The sequence below is a fragment of the Narcine bancroftii genome, chromosome 3, assembly GCF_036971445.1.
Source record: "Narcine bancroftii isolate sNarBan1 chromosome 3, sNarBan1.hap1, whole genome shotgun sequence".
Lineage (NCBI taxonomy): Eukaryota > Metazoa > Chordata > Chondrichthyes > Torpediniformes > Narcinidae > Narcine > Narcine bancroftii.
In genome coordinates this window covers 244,013,688-244,032,667 of record NC_091471.1, presented here as the reverse complement: position 1 = coordinate 244,032,667, position 18,980 = coordinate 244,013,688, and the positions used below count along the sequence as shown (strand labels likewise).

At 40.5% G+C, this 18,980-nt stretch overlaps 1 protein-coding gene across 2 annotated transcripts in view; it reads right to left on the bottom strand.

Annotated features, from left to right (window-relative positions):
* The window catches only part of LOC138758437 (complement C3-like), a 117,742-nt gene that overhangs the window by 2,878 nt on the left and 95,884 nt on the right, over nucleotides 1–18,980 (bottom strand). For both annotated transcript variants that reach the window (XM_069927347.1, XM_069927348.1), the window contains 8 exons: nucleotides 18,206–18,296; nucleotides 17,908–17,959; nucleotides 16,233–16,320; nucleotides 14,856–14,945; nucleotides 13,116–13,221; nucleotides 3,884–3,973; nucleotides 2,054–2,134; nucleotides 730–813 (listed from right to left, as the gene is read on the bottom strand). In XM_069927347.1, the coding sequence (XP_069783448.1) occupies nucleotides 730–813; nucleotides 2,054–2,134; nucleotides 3,884–3,973; nucleotides 13,116–13,221; nucleotides 14,856–14,945; nucleotides 16,233–16,320; nucleotides 17,908–17,959; nucleotides 18,206–18,296 (682 nt within the window). The remainder of the gene's footprint in view (nucleotides 1–729; nucleotides 814–2,053; nucleotides 2,135–3,883; nucleotides 3,974–13,115; nucleotides 13,222–14,855; nucleotides 14,946–16,232; nucleotides 16,321–17,907; nucleotides 17,960–18,205; nucleotides 18,297–18,980) is intronic.

The following is an 18,980-nucleotide window of genomic DNA, read 5'->3' as shown; positions in this document are numbered from 1 at the left end:
TCCTGTCTTCCCCTCCCTTCTCCCTCTCCCTCTATCCGTCCCTCTCTTCTTCACCTATCATCTCCTGCCTTTGCCACTCACCCCCATCTCTTTTGTTTAGACACCTGCTGACATTCTCTCATACACCTCCTCCCTCACAACTGTCCGAGGTCCCAAATAGAGCTTTCAGGGAACTCATTTACTGCATCCGGTGCACCCTCTGTGGCCTTCTCTACACTGGAGAGACCGGTCACAGATTAGGAGATCACTTCGCCCAGCACCTCCTCTGTCCACGACAAAAGCGACCTCCCCGTAGCCAACCATTTCAATTCTGAGTCATATTCTCAAACTCACATGTCTGTATGTGGCCTCTCACCCACCCTGACCACCCGCAGAATGGAAGAACAAAACCTCATTTTTCGTCTGGGCACTAGCCAACCCCAGGACATGAACATGGAGTTCACAGCATTCCACTAATTAGATTGCCTTTTCCCCCCTTCCCCAACACTTTTGAGTTCCTCCTTCCTTCCTCCCTTTCCTGCAGTCCATCTCCCCCACCCCCAATCATCTCCCACCCTCACCACCCCCCTTCCCCTTTTTGTTCAGACATCTCTCATGTTCCCCCACACCTTGATAAGTGCTCCAGCCTGAGACTTTGGTGAGGTATCTTCACCTTTGCTACATAAAGGCACTGTTTGACCTGCTGATTTTCTCCAACATTTGTGTGTTTTTATTATAAATATCACTCACCTTCTTTGATACGGACTAGAAGTTTCATGCTGTAGTATATGTAATTGTCTATCTTGTTTTCTTCCAAAAATGTCACTTTGTAAACTGGAAGAAAAATGTACACATTTCAAAAACAGTGGCTTCGAAACCATGCATGGATCCCTCTGCAAGAAAAATCTGAAATTGGGCCAGCACGGTTGGAGGAACGGTGTTACAGCGCCAGTAACCCAGGATCAAATCCAGCGCTGTCTGTGAGGAGTTTGTACTCCAGGTGATCTATGTGGGTTTCCTCTATTTGCTCCAGTTTCCACCCACCCTCCAAAAAAACACACCTTGGGTCATTTAGGTGTAAATGACCGGCACTGACTGGTGGGGCGAAAGGGCCTAGTTACCACACTTCATGTCTAAATTTGAATAGCACCAAGTTCTGAAAAAGAATCCTTGTGATTCCTGATGGGATGTGCCCCTCAGATCTCCACAGCCACTGCACAGAATAATATCTGCAGCGGCTCCCTAGGGGTTGCCAAGAAAGAACAGGAGAGTTCATAAAGGGTAATGCAAGTCCAACTCAACGGGATACATGAAGGGAGCCACAAGGCCCAGCGTGAAAGCCCGGCAGAGAACCATGCGGGAGCCTCATGCAAAGCCCGAATCTCACAATAGAGCAACACTGAACATAATTTCATTTTCTCGGAAGTTATGTCCCCTATGAAGGGTTGACATCTTCCCAAAAAGATGCATTTTGAGCAAAAATCTTCCATATTTTTAATTGAGTTGTAATTAGAGTATGGATTGATCAACTTGGGCAGCAGATATTAACACTTGGTATGTGTTAGCAACTCCTGGGTGGTCACTGATCTCCCATATTGAATTGGAGCAAACCCCCCCCCCCCCCCACCTCGTCCCCTCCCTCTCTCGCCCTCGCTCCCTCCCTCACCCTCTCCCTCACACACTCTCTCTCTCTAATTTACATCTTGGATATCAGACTCTGGATGGCGAACATTTACTAAGACATTTTCTACCTCTTATTACGCTGCAGTTAAGTATATATTTGGAAACTCTTTCATAAACCAGGTGGGATTTGCAGCAATTCAGTCGTTTAACAATTATCATTAGTAATAATTTTTTAAACTACATTTTATGTAATTACTTAAATTGTCCCACATCTGCCAAGATCAGATTTGAATGGGAAATTTTAGACCAAACCTCTGAACAAGATGAGAGCAGCCACTATTTACAAGTCGTGCTAAAATTCAATTTTAATCAACACAAATCGTCCATGATTAGATAAAGATGTCTGTGGGTTCAGTCAGAAATAATATTGTTTGATTGAGGATGAATTTACCGTAATCTGTTCCTGGGGCACATGACATATCATCACGGTTGGCAGTGTTCTCATTTTCTGGCTTTATTGAAATGCAGCTTCCTGTAGAAACAGAAGGAAGAAGAATATATCTTCTGAACTATCTCTGTGTGCATGTTAAAGTTCTTCATCCATTAAAGAGAAAGCTGGAATGCTCCATATTCAACATTTTCTTTTCTCTCATTCGGCTTTCAATATCGCATCCAAACACTTTTCAGCTTACACGATAATTTTTTAAAATTTTTGACAGACAGCACGGTTTCAGGGCGCTCCGGCCAACAAGCCCATGTCACCCAATTAACATACAACCCTGGTATGTTTTTGAAGGGTGGGAGGAAATTGGAGCCCCCGAGGAAAACCCACGCAGGCATGGGGAGAACGTGCAAACTCCTTACAGACAGATCAAGGTTCAAACCCCAGTTGCTAGTGTCAGGGGTGCAGTGCAAATTTTTTAGGTGCTAGAGCTCTCCAGAATATGGTGACAAGAAAGTCTCACAAGACCTGGCCTTGGTGAATTTGGTGTCGTATAATTGGCAGCGAACTGCAGGACTATGAAGACGATCGGTTGTGGAATTAACAGGTATGTCCAGAATACAAAATAGCACCAAGGGGTGGAGAGACACACAGGTATTCACATTCCCCTGACGCTGACAGAGCAGTTTTAGCTGTGTGGGGGATTATGGGTAAAGCAGACTGCCATTGATCCCGAATTGAGCCGCCACTGCCCTGAGCGGGCCGGAGCAGCCCCGAGTTCCGGCAGCACTGCAGCCCTGGCTGCCGTTGTAACTAATCGTGCTGCCCCATCCTGAATTTTGATTCTTGATTCTGTCTGCATTTTGCTTTTGTTGTCAACTCCTCCCCACCTCTGTTTTTATTTCATTCTAGGGACATGAATGTTACCTCCTGGGTCAACATTCATTGACCATTGGGGGGTGGGGGGTGGAGAAAGAGTCAATTTTGGAAGATAAAAGAGTCAACCACAGGACTGTGGGTGTGGAATCCAATGTGGACCACACCAGGTTAAAAGGATTTTATCTTGCCTTCCCTCGATCTTCATGGAAATAGTCAGCACAGAGAGAAGACACCAGATTCTTCCTGGGCGACTAGCTCTCTTACTGTAATGGAAGCCAGGCGACACTAATGGTGACTTTTGGCTTCCTCATGGCAGGCAGAAGGTAACGTTATGTAATATTGCAGGTTCATGATAATAAAGGAATCTTAAATCTCAACCAAAGTATTGACTATACATGTGTAATAGTCACATTTTGAGCACCAATTTTTTTAGGGTAAAAATTAGGAGGTCGACAATTACCTACATAATACTTTTGATCACTTTGTTTGCTGCATTGGGAGCTCTGATGGGAGTGGGGCCAAGGCGAGTGTCCACGGTGGGGGTGTCGGGAGCTCGGATGCGTGGGCAGCCGGGATTGGCATGGTTTAGAGGATTCGGCTGCTCTAGGGCTGTTCTGTCCATCTCGTTGAAGTCATGACCTAATCCATCTTCGTATTTTTTCTGTAACCTTGATTAGAGGATGGGGGATGGGTGGATTAGTTTTAGGTACTTTTTCCTTTCAATAAATGGATTTGTTAGTTTAATTATAATTATCCTGAATAATATACCTTTTTTTTAAGATATTGGGATTTGTTGAAGTAATAATTAGTTGATTTATAGGTTTATAGATCTTAATAGATAATCACAATTTATATAAAGGGATGTATACCTTCTTATTCTGTCTTGCTTTTTAATGTTTTGTATATGAATGGTATGTTAAACTCAATAAAAATATTTTAAGAAGAAAAAATGTATCTTACCTTCAGCACATTTGCAGACTTCACCTTGACAGATTTTGTTAAGCATACCACTGTTTCCAGGGACATTGTAGAATTTGGTGCAACTCTTTGCTGTAGACAGAGGAAGATAAAGTGCGTGAACACAAGAGTCCATTTATGCAGTCGTCAGAATGGTAATATTTGATATAAAAATATCTTCAGAGTAGCATTGGCACAAACTCCTGTGAATAAAATTTCACTTTACGCGATCAGGTGACAGTTGTTGGCAAGATCACTGCCGTCAGCGAGAAAGCAGCGAGATCGATCAGTGGTGACACAGCAAAAACCTTGCATTCAATGTCAGCAAAACTAAGGAACTGACTGCGAACTTCAGGAAGGGGAAATCAAGGGATCGTGAACGTGTCCTTCTCGAGGGTAAAGAAGTTAAAATTCCTGAGCATCAACATCTCTGAAGATCTGTCCTGAGGCCTCTGTGTCGATGCAATCACGAAGAAGGCTTGTCGGGGCTATACTTGGTGACGAGATTTGGCATGTCACCAAAAGAGTTTTGCAAATTTCTACAATGTACCCTGGAGATGACTCTGGTGGCATCACTGACTGGTACCGAGGTGCCAATGCACAGGACAAGAAAAGGCTACAGAGAATTGTGAAAACCTGATGCCCGTCAAGGGCATCAGACCACTCCATCGAAGACATCTACAAGAGACGGAGTCTTTAGAAAGCAGCTTCTATCCTCAAGGTCCCCCACCACCCAGGCCTTGCTCTCTTCACACTGCTAAACCCAGAAAGGAGATGCATCAGGAAAACAACAAATTTCATGACATGTTTATGACAATAAATGCTGAATCAGCAAGTTGAGTGGTGTCACAAGAACAACCTTGCACTCAACGTTAGCAGAACTAAGGATCTCATTGTGGACATCGGGGGAAGGGGGAAATCAGGAGAGCATGAACCAGTCATTGTCGAGGGGGTCAGCTGTGGAAAGGTTTAAGAATTTCAAATTCCTGGGAGTCAACATCTTTGAAGATCTGTCCTGGACCTCAATGAAATTGCAATCATGAAGAAGGCTCACCAGCAGCTATATTTGGTAAGGAGTTTGAGGAGATTTCGTATGTCACCAAAGACTCATGCAAACTTCTTTAAGTGTACCTTGGAGAGCACTCTGTCTGGTTGCATCATTGTCTGTGCAGTGAATTGGAATTCACCGTCTGTGTTGTTCTGATGGATGGCTCCAACCTCACCCACCCCAATAGAAGCCCTGGTTTTCCCACCTTACCTCAGATTCACCTGAGGACTATTGTATCTACCGGCCATTGATTGGAAGCTATTAAAAGTGTGTTTGTCTCTGTTGCATTGCAGTCTGGTACGGAGGTGCCAAAGCGTAGGACAGAAAAAAAAACTCCAGAGAGTTGTTAGCTTTCCCTGTGACATCATGGGCTCCAAACTTCACCCCATTGAGGACATCGACATGAGGCTGTGTCTTTAGAACGCAGCCTCGATCCTCAAGAACGCCCACCACCCAGGCCATGCCCTCTTCACACTGCTACCACCAGGAAGAAGGTGGTACAGGGGCTTCTTCCCCTCCGCCATCTGATAAGGTACCGCACGGGAGTCTAGTGGGCAAGATCAGGGAGCATGGTATTGGAGGTAAGGTGCTGACATGGATAGGAAATTGGTTAAGAGATAGGAAACAAAGGGTTGGAGTAAATGGGTCTTTTTCAGAATGGCAGGATGTGACGAGTGGAGTGCCTCAGGGATCGGTGTTGGGTCCTCAGTTGTTTGTAATTTATGTTAATGATTTGGATGAGGGGATTATAAATAACATGAGCAAATTTGCAGATGACACTAAACTGGGTGGCGGTGTGGGGTGTGAGGAGGATGTAAAGAAAATGCAGAGGGACTTGGACAGGCTGGAGGAGTGGGCGGCTAAATGGAAGATGAATTTCAATGTGAACAAATGTGAGGTTATTCCTTTTGGGGGAAGAAATAGGAAAGCTGAGTATTATTTAAATGGAGACAAGCTAGGGAGAGGGGAAGTGCAAATGGATCTGGGTGTACTTGTTCACCGGTCACTGAAGGCTAGCATGCAGGTTCAGAAAGCTGTGAAGAAGGCAAATGGAATGTTGGCTTTCATAAAGAGGGGATTGGAGTATAGGAACAGAGACGCCCTTCTGCAGTTGTACAGGGCCCTGGTGAGACCCCACCTGGAGTATTGCGTCCAGTTCTGGTCTCCAAACTTGAGGAAGGACATACTAGCTATAGAGGGTGTGCAGCGCAGATTTACAAGGTTAGTTCCAGGGATGGCAGGGTTGTCATATGCAGAAAGGCTAGAAAAACTGGACTTGTATCCATTGGAGTTTAGAAGGATGAGGGGGGACATGATTGAGGTATACAAAATCATCAGGGGGATAGACAAGGTGAAGTCTGATTATTTGTTCCCAATGATGGGGGAGACGAGGACTAGAGGGCATAGTTTAAGAATACAGGGTAGGCCCTTTAGGACGGAGATGAAAAAGCATTTTTTTACCCAGAGAAGTGTGAATCTGTGGAATGCTCTGCCACAGAGGGTGGTAGAGGCGGATTCGCTGACTATGTTCAAAAGAGAGTTAGATAAGACTCTTGTGGGTAACGGAGTTAAGGGTTATGGGGATAAGGCTGGAAAGGGGTACTGATGGTAATGATCAGCCATGATCTAAAATGGCGGTGCTGGCCCGACAGGCCAAATGGCCTACTCCAGCTCCTATTGTCTATTGTCTATTGTCTATTGTCAGATTGCCAAATGGACAATGTACTCCAGACCCTACCTCAATTTTTCTTTTTTTTGTACTAATCCATTTATTTTTAAACTGTAATTTATAGCAATATATTCACCTTTAATCCTGCCGCAAAACAACAAATTTTGTGTCATATTCATGACAAATTCTGAAAAAAAAACAATTCAACTAAAAGGGGAATGGATTCATTGCAATCCTTGACATCCATTTTTGAGGTTTTGCTAATATTAAATTGTCATGTGTTACATTAGAATTTTACAAATCTTTTGATTAACTTTGGGACAAAATGCATTTTTAAAAATGCTGACCTATTTCCAATTTTCTTCTGTTTCCCTCCAACAAACATCTTTACAGTTTTACTTCTACCTCAAAGAAATCGAGCTCGATTAGTAAGACAGGCTTTGAGAGGAGTCACGTGATGGAATAGTGGCCGGTAGGAGAATACCAACCCTCTCCAGAAAAGAAGAAAACGCAAAGTTCAAGAAACACAAAACACAACAAATAAAAGATAAAGATGTGGAGAAAGGAAAGTTCAAGAAACACAAAACACAACAAATAAAAGATAAAGATGTGGAGAAAGGAAAGAAAATGGCACCCAAGAAGGAAAAAGCAAAATCAACGGGAAAAAAAGGAAAGACGCCGGAAGAGAAAGGAGAAGGCCTTACCTGCATGAAGAGGCAGGAGCCGCCATGGAGAGAGGAGCCTGCTCCCCGAGGTTAGTGGCGACCCCTCAGGGTTACGCCCTCCCGACCGCAGGAATGCAAATATGGCTCTCTGAGCCAAACAGAAGTGCGCAATGCGCACACCAAGGAAAAGGAAAACACCAACGGGAGGGGGGCCCAGCTGTGGAGTGAACAGCGCGGCCAGCTGAGAGATGCCCAACAGCAGGGCTCTCAGATGGAAGAAGAGTAAAGCAATGGGAAAGGGAGTGATAAGAAAGAAAAACAGCAACAGGAAGCCCAACAGATAATGAGATCAGAAGAAGAGGACCAACAACAGGAAGCTATGCAAAAAAACACCCAACAAACTGAGGCAAGCAGCTCAACAAGAAAGTCAGAAGAGACAAGGAAGAGAATTAGAAGACACAAACACTGGTGCAGACACAGAAGAAGAAGAAGAAGACCAAGCTCTGCACAGAGGAACAGGAGGTAAAATAGATGGACAGTATATAGATTTTTAAAAATTTCAAGAACAAATGAAAGCATTAAAAGAATGGTTGACATTAGAATTTAGTGAAATGAAAAGAAAAATGAAAAGTACAGAAGAAAAAGTGAGTAGAATAGATCTGGTCATGACAGAAATAGGGAAAAGATTAGAAAATGTGGAAGAATGAGAAACAGCTGTAGAAATGGAAGTGAATGGCTTAAGAAGAAAATTGAAAGAAAGTGATAAAAAAGTTAAAGAAACACAAGAGTTGTTAGCTCAGATGATGGATATAATGGAAAACTATAGTAGGTGAAACAATATAAAGATAGTGGGCCTAAAGGAAGATGAAGATGGCACAAATATGAAAGAATTTATAAAAGAATGGATCCCAAAGGTCCTGGGAATGCCAGAAATGCAGGAAGGAATGGAAATAGAAAGGGCACACAGAACATTAGCCCCAAAACCACAGTCACAACAAAAACCAAGATCCGTTTTAGTAGAATTTATGAGATACACGACAAGAGAAAGTATACTGGAGAGGACAAGGAATAAAATTAGAGAAGACAAAAAACCATTGGAATACAGGGGTCAAAAAATATTTTTTTACCCAGACATAAGTTTTGAACTACTTTAGGAAGGAGTTTAACACAGTAAAATCGATCCTATGGAAAAAAGGCTATAAATTTATGTTAATATATCCAGCTGTGCTTAAAATAGTTATCCCGGGGCAGCAAAACAGACTGTTCTCGGATCCAGAGAAAGCAAGAGAATTTGCAGAATGCCTGCAAGACAGAAAGAGAGATGAAGAGATGTAACAAGAAAGAAGAATGATGACAAACTACATATAAAGATGTAAAAATAATGTATAAGTAAGAACTAAAGAAGGGAAAGAAAAGGGAAATAAGGGAAGGGGGAAAAAGGAAGGGGGAAAAAAGAAAAGAAAAAAGGGTGAGCTTTGTTAAATGTGAAGATACAAGTCTTTTCTGGAAGGGGTTGGGTGGGAGAGAATAACTGTCACTGCGAAATCAGTTGACATTTGCGAGCGGGTTCGCAACCCGAATGGAGAGGGGAGTTGTGGTTGCCCGGCAAGGGACAAGGGGCAACTCAGAGAGGGGGGGACATTTGGGGTTAAAGGAATTTTAGATGTGGGAGTTGTTGAAATTTTATGTTTTAGAAGTGTTGTCATACTTTGAGTTCAAAAAGGGAAAACTGAGAGGTGAAAATGGGGAAAAGGGGAAAGGTGGTGGTGAGGAAGTAGAAATGAGGTGTAAACAGAGTATGAGATGGCTATGTTGAACTATATGACTATAAATATTAATGGAATACATAACCAAATCAAACGGAAAAGGCTATTAAATTTACTGAAAAAAAGAAAAAAATAAGTATAACATTCGTACAGGAAATGCATCTAATTGAAGTGGAACATAATAAAAAAAGGAGAGACCCTGGCAGCATCATATAACTCAAAGGCCAGGGGTGTAGCTATATTAATTAATAAAAATGTACCAATCAAGATAGAGGAGGAAATAATAGATCCAGTAGGGAGGTATGTAATGATAAAGTGTCAGATATATTCAGAATTCTGGAAATTGGTCAATATATATGCACCTAATGAAGAGGATCAAAAGTTTATGAAATATATTTTTTGAAGATTGTAGATACGCAGGGGAAAATATTGATAGGAGGGGATTTTAACCTTAATTTGTACCCAAAGGTGGATAAAACTGGACAAAAGACTAGCAAAAAGAATAAAGTGGCCAAATTTATGGTTAAATAAATGCAGGAAATGCAACTTTTGGATATATGGAGGAGGAAACACCAAAAGGAGAAGGAATACTCATATTATCGAGTACACATAAAACATACTCAAGGATTGACTTGTTCCTGTTGTCAGCCCAGATCCAAGGGAGAGTTAGGAAAATGGAATATAAAGCTAGATTGCTATCTGATCATTCACCCCGTTATTAGCATTAGAACTGGAGGACATCCCACCAAGAACATATAGATGGAGATTAAACTCCATACTACTTAAAAGACAGGAATTTAGAGAATTTATTGAACGCCAAATGAAAATGTACTTTGAAATAAATACGGAATCAGTGAAAGACAAATTTATATTATGGGATGCAATGAAAGCCAAAGAGGGCTGATAATAAATTATGTAACTAAGATGAAAAAGGACTACAATCGGGAAATAGAACAGTTGGAAAGGAAAACAGTAAATACAGAAAAAGAACTAGCAACAAGGGAAGATACAACAAAAAGAATAGTATTGACGGACAAAAAAAATACGAAACATTACAAACGTATAAGGTGGAGAAGAACATAATGAAAATAAAGCAAAAGTATTCTGAGCTAGGAGAAAAAAACGCAGAAAATATTAGCCTGGCAACTTAAAACAGAACAAGCTAAAAGAACTGTATTGACATCAAGGAAAAAGGACAAACAAATTACATATAACCCAACAGAGATCAATGAAAACTTTAAGGAATTCTATGAACAATTATACTGAACTAAGAATGAAGGGAAAGAAGACAAAATAGATGAGTTTTTAGCTGAAGTTGAACTACCTAAATTGCAAGAAGAGGAGCAAAGCAAATTGATAAAACCATTTGAAATAGAGGAAATACAGGATATATTAAAAAAGCTGCTGAACAATAAAACACCTGGAGAGGATGGACTTCTAATAGAATTCTATAAAACATTTAAGAGTTATTAATTCCTCCTTTCCTGGAAGTAATGAACCAGATAGAAGAAACACAAAACTTGCCAGATTCATGTAAAACAGCAATCATTACAGTAATACCAAAGACGGGAAAGATTCACTAACACCAGTATCATATAGACCAATATCTCTACTTAATTCAGATTATAAGATAATAGCAAAACTATTAGCAAACAGATTGGCCGACTGTGTACCAAAAATAGTAAAACTAGATCAAACTGGATTTATTAAGAAAAGACGAACAACAGACAATGCCTGTAAGTTCATTAATTTAATCCATGCAGTACAAGGAAATAAGATACCAACAGTGATTGTTGCTTTAGATACAGAAAAAGTCTTTGACAGGGTAGAATGGAATTGTTTATTCAAAGTATTACAGAGGTTCAACCTAACAGAAAAATATATTAATTGAATTAATGCATTATATAAGGGACCATTGGCGAAGGTGAGAGTAAATGGATATGTATCGAACCAATTTAAATTAAGCAGGTCAACTAGGTAGGGATGTCCACTATCTCCCTTACTTTTCGCTTTAGCAATAGAAACATTGGCATAACTGATAAGAACAAAAAATAAAATAAAAGGGTTAAAAATGAAGGAGAAGGAATATAAAATCAGTTTATTGCAGATGACATCATAGTATACTTAACAGAACCAGAAATATCAACAAAAGAACTACATAAGAAATGGAGGAATATCGGGGTAAAAGTGAAGCAATGCCAATGAATAATGCAGATTACACAGAGTTTAAAAAAGAATCACCATTTAAATGGCAAACACAAGCAATCCAATACCTAGGTATTAGATTAGATAATAATTTAGGCCACATATATAAATTAAATGATCAGCCATTAATGAAGAAATTACATTAGAACATTGGAAAGAATTGCCACTAACATTGATAGGGAGGGTAAATTGCATTAAAATGAATGTCTTCCCAAAGAATCAATACCTATTTGAATCATTACCAATTCCCTTAACAGCAAAATTCTTCAATGAACTAAAGAGAATAATAAGGAAATTCTTATGGAAAGGGGGAAATCGAGGATAGCGCTAGATAAATTAACAGAATGGTACAAACAAGGTGGTTTGCAGCTACCAAACTTTAAAAATTATTATAGAGCAGCACAATTAAGGTATTTATCAGATTTTTATCAAACAAGGGAAAAACCAGATTGGACCAAGATAGAGCTAGATAAAATAGGGGAGAAGGTACCAGAATATATACTTGAAAAGTGGGATGAAAAACTGGTGCAATATAGAAGTTCATCAGTACTGCATCATTTACTCAACATATGGAAGAAGATTCACGTAGAAAAGAAAAAAACAAATTACCAACTACCAAAATTATTACTGACGCAAAATCAACTAATCCCTTTCACAATAGATAGCCTTTCCTTTAGAGAATGGGAGAGAAAAGGAATTAAAAGAATAGAAAATTGTTTTTTGGGAAATAATTTATTAATATTTGAACAATTGAAGTACAAATATGATATAACTCATGGTACAATGTTTATATACCACCAGCTGAAAACTTACTTAAAGGACAAATTGGGAAGCAGACTGAGGTTACCAGAAGGAAGCACCTTTGAATATGTGATTACAGAAACAACAATAATAAAAAGATTTATAACAAACATGTACATCAAGCTGCAAGAGAAGGAAAATGATGAAATAAGCTATAAACCCAAACAAAAGTGGGAAAAAGATTTAAGCATAAAGATATAAAATGAAATATGGGAAAAGTTATGCTCTGGAACTATGAAAAATATAATAAACATGAGGTTACTCATGATACAATATATTTGGTTACACAGATTTTATATATGAAGCCCCAAAAGTTAAATAAATGGGATCCAACAGTATCAGTAGATGTTTTCGCTGTAAGAAGGAAATGGGAACAACAGTACATGCAATTTGGGCATGTAAGAAAGTGGAAAAGTCTTGGGAAGATCTAAATCAGGTATTAAATAAAATCACAAAAAGCAACATACCAAAAAATCCAGAGATCTTTCTTCTAAGTAATATAAGAAGTAAAGAATTAGGCCTCAAACTGGATGAAGCACAAAAAGATTTATTTTGATTGCCTTAAGCTGTAGCAAAATAATGTATAAAGTCAACTTGGAAATCAGAAGAGAGCCTGAGAGTACAACAAAGGTACATGGAAATGAATAAATGTATTCCATTGGAAAAAATAACATATAATTTGAAAAATAAAGTCACATTATTTGAACAAATTTGGGAACCATACATGGAACACAACAGAGAGGGCTTACCGCGGACCTTCACTCCCTAAAATGATAAAATGAGAAGAAGACAAAATGACCTGATCCCGTGTTTAAAAGTAGATGACACAATTTTCTTGTTTATTTTCATTGTGTAATGACCTTGTTTAATGGTTTTATTGTATTGTATATGTTGAACATTTAATGGGTTTGGAGGGGGGTGGGAAGGAGGGAGGGAAGGTAGGGGGGAAAAAGGGGAGAAAATGCCACTGTGTATATTTAAGAGGGAAATGTTTGTGTGTATTTTGATTGATATGGTTCATAGTGTGAAAAATAAAAAAATATTAAAAAAAGATAAGTAAGACAGGCTTTACGCTACTCACTTGTATCGTAATACTCATAGATCTTGACAGACGCTGGTTGAATAAGTCCAACTCTATAGTACTGGTGCACTTTAAATGCGACGCAAGTGTCCTCATCATTTTCCACCTGTAGGAGACAAAAAGTCAGGGCACAATTGATCACTTTCAGATGAGCCAACAGGAATTGCTGAGCCTTCAACACTTCATCCTAACCATCCCTCATTGACTCGTTATGTGCACGGTTTCAGAACTCCAAAGGAAATGAGCCAATAACTATTTTTCTCAAGCAAAATATTTCAGTAACAATTGAGTCTAGAGCAGTGATTCTCATCCTTCCCTTCCGACCCACATCCCACCTGAAGTAATCCCTTACTAATCACAGACATAGGGAGTATGGGGGCAGTTTGAAATCCTCTGGTCTAATATGTGAACTCCCAAATATAATGTGGGAATACTTTTAACAGAAGGACAAAAGACTTCAAGAGGGGACCCCATTTTTGTCTTTTCAAGCATAGATGATGATGAGCAATAAAAGAATCCTCTTAAAATATAATTGTACTTGTTAATTTGGTGATATTGAGTCAGAAAGGCAACTGAAGTTGACTTTTCTTATCAATGATTTGTCTAGATCCCATTATCTTCAATAAGAAACTTTTTTTTGAACTGGTGACATCACACCTACTTGACAAGATTCATTGGGCGGCACAATGACCTGGGCTCGAATCCAGTGCTGTCCGTAAAGAGTTTGTATGCTCTCCCAGTGGGTGCGCTTCCTCTGGGTGCTTCAGTTTCCTCCCACCCTCCAAAAACATGCCGAGGGTGTATTTGGGTGACGTGGGCCCAAAGTCCCTGTTATCGTGCAGTGTGTCTTTAAAAAAAATTCTCAACAGAGGCCCGAGTGGTGTGGGGGAACAGGACATTTAAGTAAAATCCCTTGCTTTCTTTTCACTTCAATTAACATTTTTTTATCCAGTACAGATGCCAAAATTTGACTGCTACACAGTGAAGGGGGTCTATAAACCAGGAGCGCAGTCCTAAGGGGGCCATATCCAAATCAAAGGTTGAGAACGGGGTGTGTTTGAGTTGTTAGGCCCTTCACTACCACAACTTGAACTCTATCCTGTGCACCAAAATCTCTCATCAGGTCTTGTTCTGATTCAAAGAAATGGTACATCCCAATGTCTTTGTGTTTCACTACGACCTCTGTGCAGTTCTAGGGAGTGCCACCCTGTGGTGTTAAGCCATGTTGGAAGATCTGTTTGAAGAGACTGGGGGCTACCTCCTGATTCTGGTCAAATTTTCCTTTCAAGCCAGCACCTCTAAGACTCACCAACACTATTCCCCGTGAGGTTTTGGGGAGCTTGTGAAGCACAAAACGGGGGCCAACAAAGTGTTGTTGGTTGATGTCGGGGGTGGTTGATTTAGGACGGAGATGAGGAGGAACTGATTTTCCCAGAGGGTGGTGAATCTGTGGAATTCGCTGACCATTAAAGGGCAGTGGAGATGACTTCAGTAAATATATTTAAGATAAGGTTGGAGAGATTCCTACACAGTACGACAATTAGGGGATATAGGAAAAAAGGCAGGTCGATGGAGATAAGCCCATCATGATCACATTGAAAGGTTGAGCAGGCTCGATGGGCCGGACGGCCGACTCCTGCTCCTATTTCTTATGTTCTTTATGTTTGTATTTTAAATAAAGCTCTTTGGGATATTCATTCCATCTTTTGTCTCATTGTCAAAATACCAGAATATTCTTACCGAATCTAAATAAATGATCAGTGATCCTCTGGTAGATAAAGCCTTGTCCATTTCAAATCTCGATATATAATTCTCTATTTCATTTTTAAGCTGGAAACAAGGTAGAAAATTTGTTAATAATGCATGGTTTGTAAAAAGCATTCAATGAGGGAATAGAAACATTCCACCTGATTTTTTTACCTGCCAGAAGTGTGATATAAATGTAATTATGGAATGTTTTAAAATGTCCCAAGCCCTCTTAGGGGCATGTTCACACAAGTGGAGTTTAGGGGCAGCCAAACAAGAGGGTCAGAAGAGTAGAAGTCAACCTCCACTAATGTTGGAGTGGTAATGGTGCAGGATGGAAACTTTGGAACAGGGGAGAAGGATGGCAGTCAGCAGCTGAGGATCAACACGTTGCATTAGATTGTGCTCCATGCGCTCAAAATATTTCTACCACCTTAGCAGCTGGTGTATAGAATGATTCTCGAAGCTTAAAAATGTCAGCTCAAACTCTGGTTCTTCTTGCCGATCGGGTCTAAAATCCGATCTTTGACGGCAAAGTCTGAGCACTGCTGCCATCTTCCCACCGGCTTCGACACGATCTTGAGCATTTCCTGTTAGTTATCAACGAACTCTCACCGCTTCACTGCAGAGCCCATCCGATGGCCATCAGCTCCGGACAGGCTTTAAATGGCTTGTTACAGGAGCTGATGGCAGTTTATTTAAAAAAATACCCATAAAATGAAAAACTATACGGGGTAATTTGGTATTAAAATATTGAGATTTGCTTTTAACAGAATCCACTGGTCAACAATAAGTGCCAGATTTTTTTGGTGGGGGGCATCTTATACAATGTGCATCACTCAATACTTACATTTTAGGTAGAAATTCCGGGGACGTCCTATGCAGAGTTGTCCTATATGCTGGCATGTACGATAAATTTACGCATTACTGACAGGTTCACTCTCTGTCCAGTGCTTTGATATAAATGTGGTTGATTTGGTTCAAAGTACAGTAAAAAAAAAACCCTGGTATCCAGAGCCTATGGGGATGCTGGATAAGTGAATTTTCCATTTGCTTGAGATTGTGTGTGGCATGGATTGACGAGCTAACAGTGAGGCACGACAATTTTAAATCTATTTTTTTTAAAAACCTATTTATTTTTGCTGGTTGCTTGAAACACAGATAACAAGGGTTTTACTGTATGTGGGGAAAATTCCAGTATCGATCCAGCAGTGCTGCTGGGTAATGGTTACTGCCCAAGTAAGATTTTGCAAACTGTCAGAACATTTGCTCCACTTCCAGGTTATCTCTTTTGAAACCTTGGTTGTAAATAAGTGAACTGTTCTGTGAAATAAATTCAAGACATTCTGTATGAATAAAAAAGTGACCTACCTGACTAAGATCATTGGTATCTGGAGAGAATCCAGTTAGCATGGAAATATCTAAAATGACCATTGAGGATGGATTGTCACTGAGATATCTGTAAAGGAAAAGCAGAACAGTTTAAAAACAGACTCGTTTGGCAGCTTTTAATAAAAGTGAGTGCATTCCTGGCAAGGATGTTGCACTCCTGGCAAGGATGTTCTCCATGAGGGCTCTCCCACTGATCAGCAAACCTGATCTCAACATAAAACACCCAATCCTGATTAAACTTTCGCTCGACAAGGTGAAAACAAGTTGTAGCGACTACTTTCTCGTTGTTCCAAGTATGAGTCCATTCTGCAACACGTTTCAATCATCCTAAGATTCTGTGGTGTTTTCCGAAGAATTTATTTTGTACACACACATTTCTAACAATTGGAGATAATCTTTAAACTACAGCAACATTCTGTAGGGATACATAATCAGATGTGGCCTCATCAGTAACGCACAGTTACAGCATTACATCCCTGCTTCTAAATTCAATCCTTCTAGTAATGAAGGCCAACATTCCATTTGCCTTCTTGGTAGCCTGCTACATTTACAAACAGACCTTTTGCGATTCACGTACCAGCACTTCCGGGTCCTTCAGAACGAAAACACGCTGCAATCGCTTATTATTTAAATAATACAGGTACATGATCCTTTATCCGGACATCTAAAATCCAGAAAGCTCCAAAAACCAGCAAGTGGGGAGAGAGACGGAAGCGCGAGTCGGGTGGGTGAGAGGGAGAGACCGGCAGCGCGAGTCGGGCGGATGAGAAACTGACAGTGCGAGACGAGCAGGCGGGGGGGAGAGACGGTAGTGCGAATGGAAGGGGGTGGGGTTGCATACGGCAGCTCAATTCGGGTGGGCTTAAAGCTGACTTTCCGAAATCCAGAAAAATCCAAAATTTGAAATACGCTGTCCTTCAAGGGTTAGGAATAAAGGATTGTGAACCTGTACTCTGATCTTCCATTTTTCCTTCCAAGGTACATAACCTCACATTTACCAACATTGTGCTCCATCTGCCAGACCCTTGCCCACTCACCTAACCTTTCTATATCTCTCCGCAGACTCTCCGTGTCCTTTGCACAATTTGTTTATCAGCTCAATTTAGTGTCATAGCCAACTTCATGATGAACAGGTTGGGTCCAGTAATCCTAAATTCACTAATACCCTTTTATTAACCATTGTCAGAGATGGAATAGTGGAAAAACCAGGACATTATCCTCAGTTAAGGAGACCAAAACTGCCCGCAGTACTCCAGGTGTGGTCTCACCAAAGGCCTGTCCTGCTGCAGTAGGATCTCCCTACTCCTGGACTCAAATCCTCACCTCTTTCCCTCCCCTTAACCCTTTTTCAGCTTTTTTCTCTTCCAACCTGCCCACCTCTTACCTGCTGGCTCGGCCCATTCCTCCCTCCACTCCTATCCTCCCACCTCTAGACTCAGGCACCTGCCTGCATTCGCTTGTACCTTGATGAAGCCCTGAGGCCCAAATCGTTGGTTCCCCTTTACTTCCTATGATGCTGTGTGGCCTGCTGAGTTTCTCCAGAATGTTTGTGTATTACCCTCGACACCAGTGTCCGCAGAATTTGTGAATTTTGCCAAACAATGATGCAGATTGGAAATCTATCTCCAAACTCATTGAGATCTGAGCTACTTACCGGGCACAGATTTTTATCAGGAGCGTATTGCGAGCACCTTCGGGTCGCTTAGCTACAAATATACAAACAAAGGTTAATTACTATCATCACAAATACTTTCAATCCCAATTGTCAACTCTCACATGAATACAGTTGACAAAAGTTAAAGAGTTTCATGTATGTTACTTTCTAAATGTAGTATTACGTGACAAGAATGGAAACATCACCTTTAAAAAGTGCCAGCAGGGACTTTAGCACCAACCATCGTAACATTGAGAAGCTCATTATTAAGAAACAATGTACGCGGAGAACTGCTCACCTGCATCATAGCTTTCAACAGTTATATCCATATTGAAATGCTTGCATTGCTTGTTATCCTTGGGACGCAATGCATAATAAGTTGTCAAAACCTGTATAAAGGAAGCAAAGTTAGAGGTTATCTATCAGAAGTAGAGCCACTAGTGAGAGGAGAAATGTAGGAATATTTTAATAGGAATATCATATTATGATCTAGAGTCCAACACTTGATCTTCCTTCCATAACCATTCTACACGGGCAATGTCTCCGATCTTTCAAGTGCAATTGTCTTTCCCGCACCATTTTTCCAGTTGAATTGAAATCATTAACAATGCTTCGTATGAATTTTTTACAGTATGGTAACTCTGGCTTTTATAATGAGGGAAGATGTTGAAGCACTGAGGGTGTAATAATCATTCACAAGGATGACCAGAGAACTGAGGATGTTCTATATACAGGGGAAATAATGATGTAATGGGGTTGTCAAGCAATTTTGGTTTTAAATAAAGGTAATTCCATTTTTTTTTAGACATCACATTAACAGGCCCTTCTGGCTCCTGAGCCTGTACCATCCAATTAACCTGCACATCCCTACATTTTGAAGGGTGGGAGGAAACTGGAGCCCCCAGTAGAAACCCAATTAGACATGGGGAGAACATACAAACTTCTTACAGACAGGGTGGGATTTGAACCTGAATCGCTTGCACTGCTAACCGGTTCGATAACCTTTGTATTTAGTTCATTTCCCTGCCCACCCCCACCCCTTCCTTCTCTTTCCTGCTTTTCCTAATCTCCTA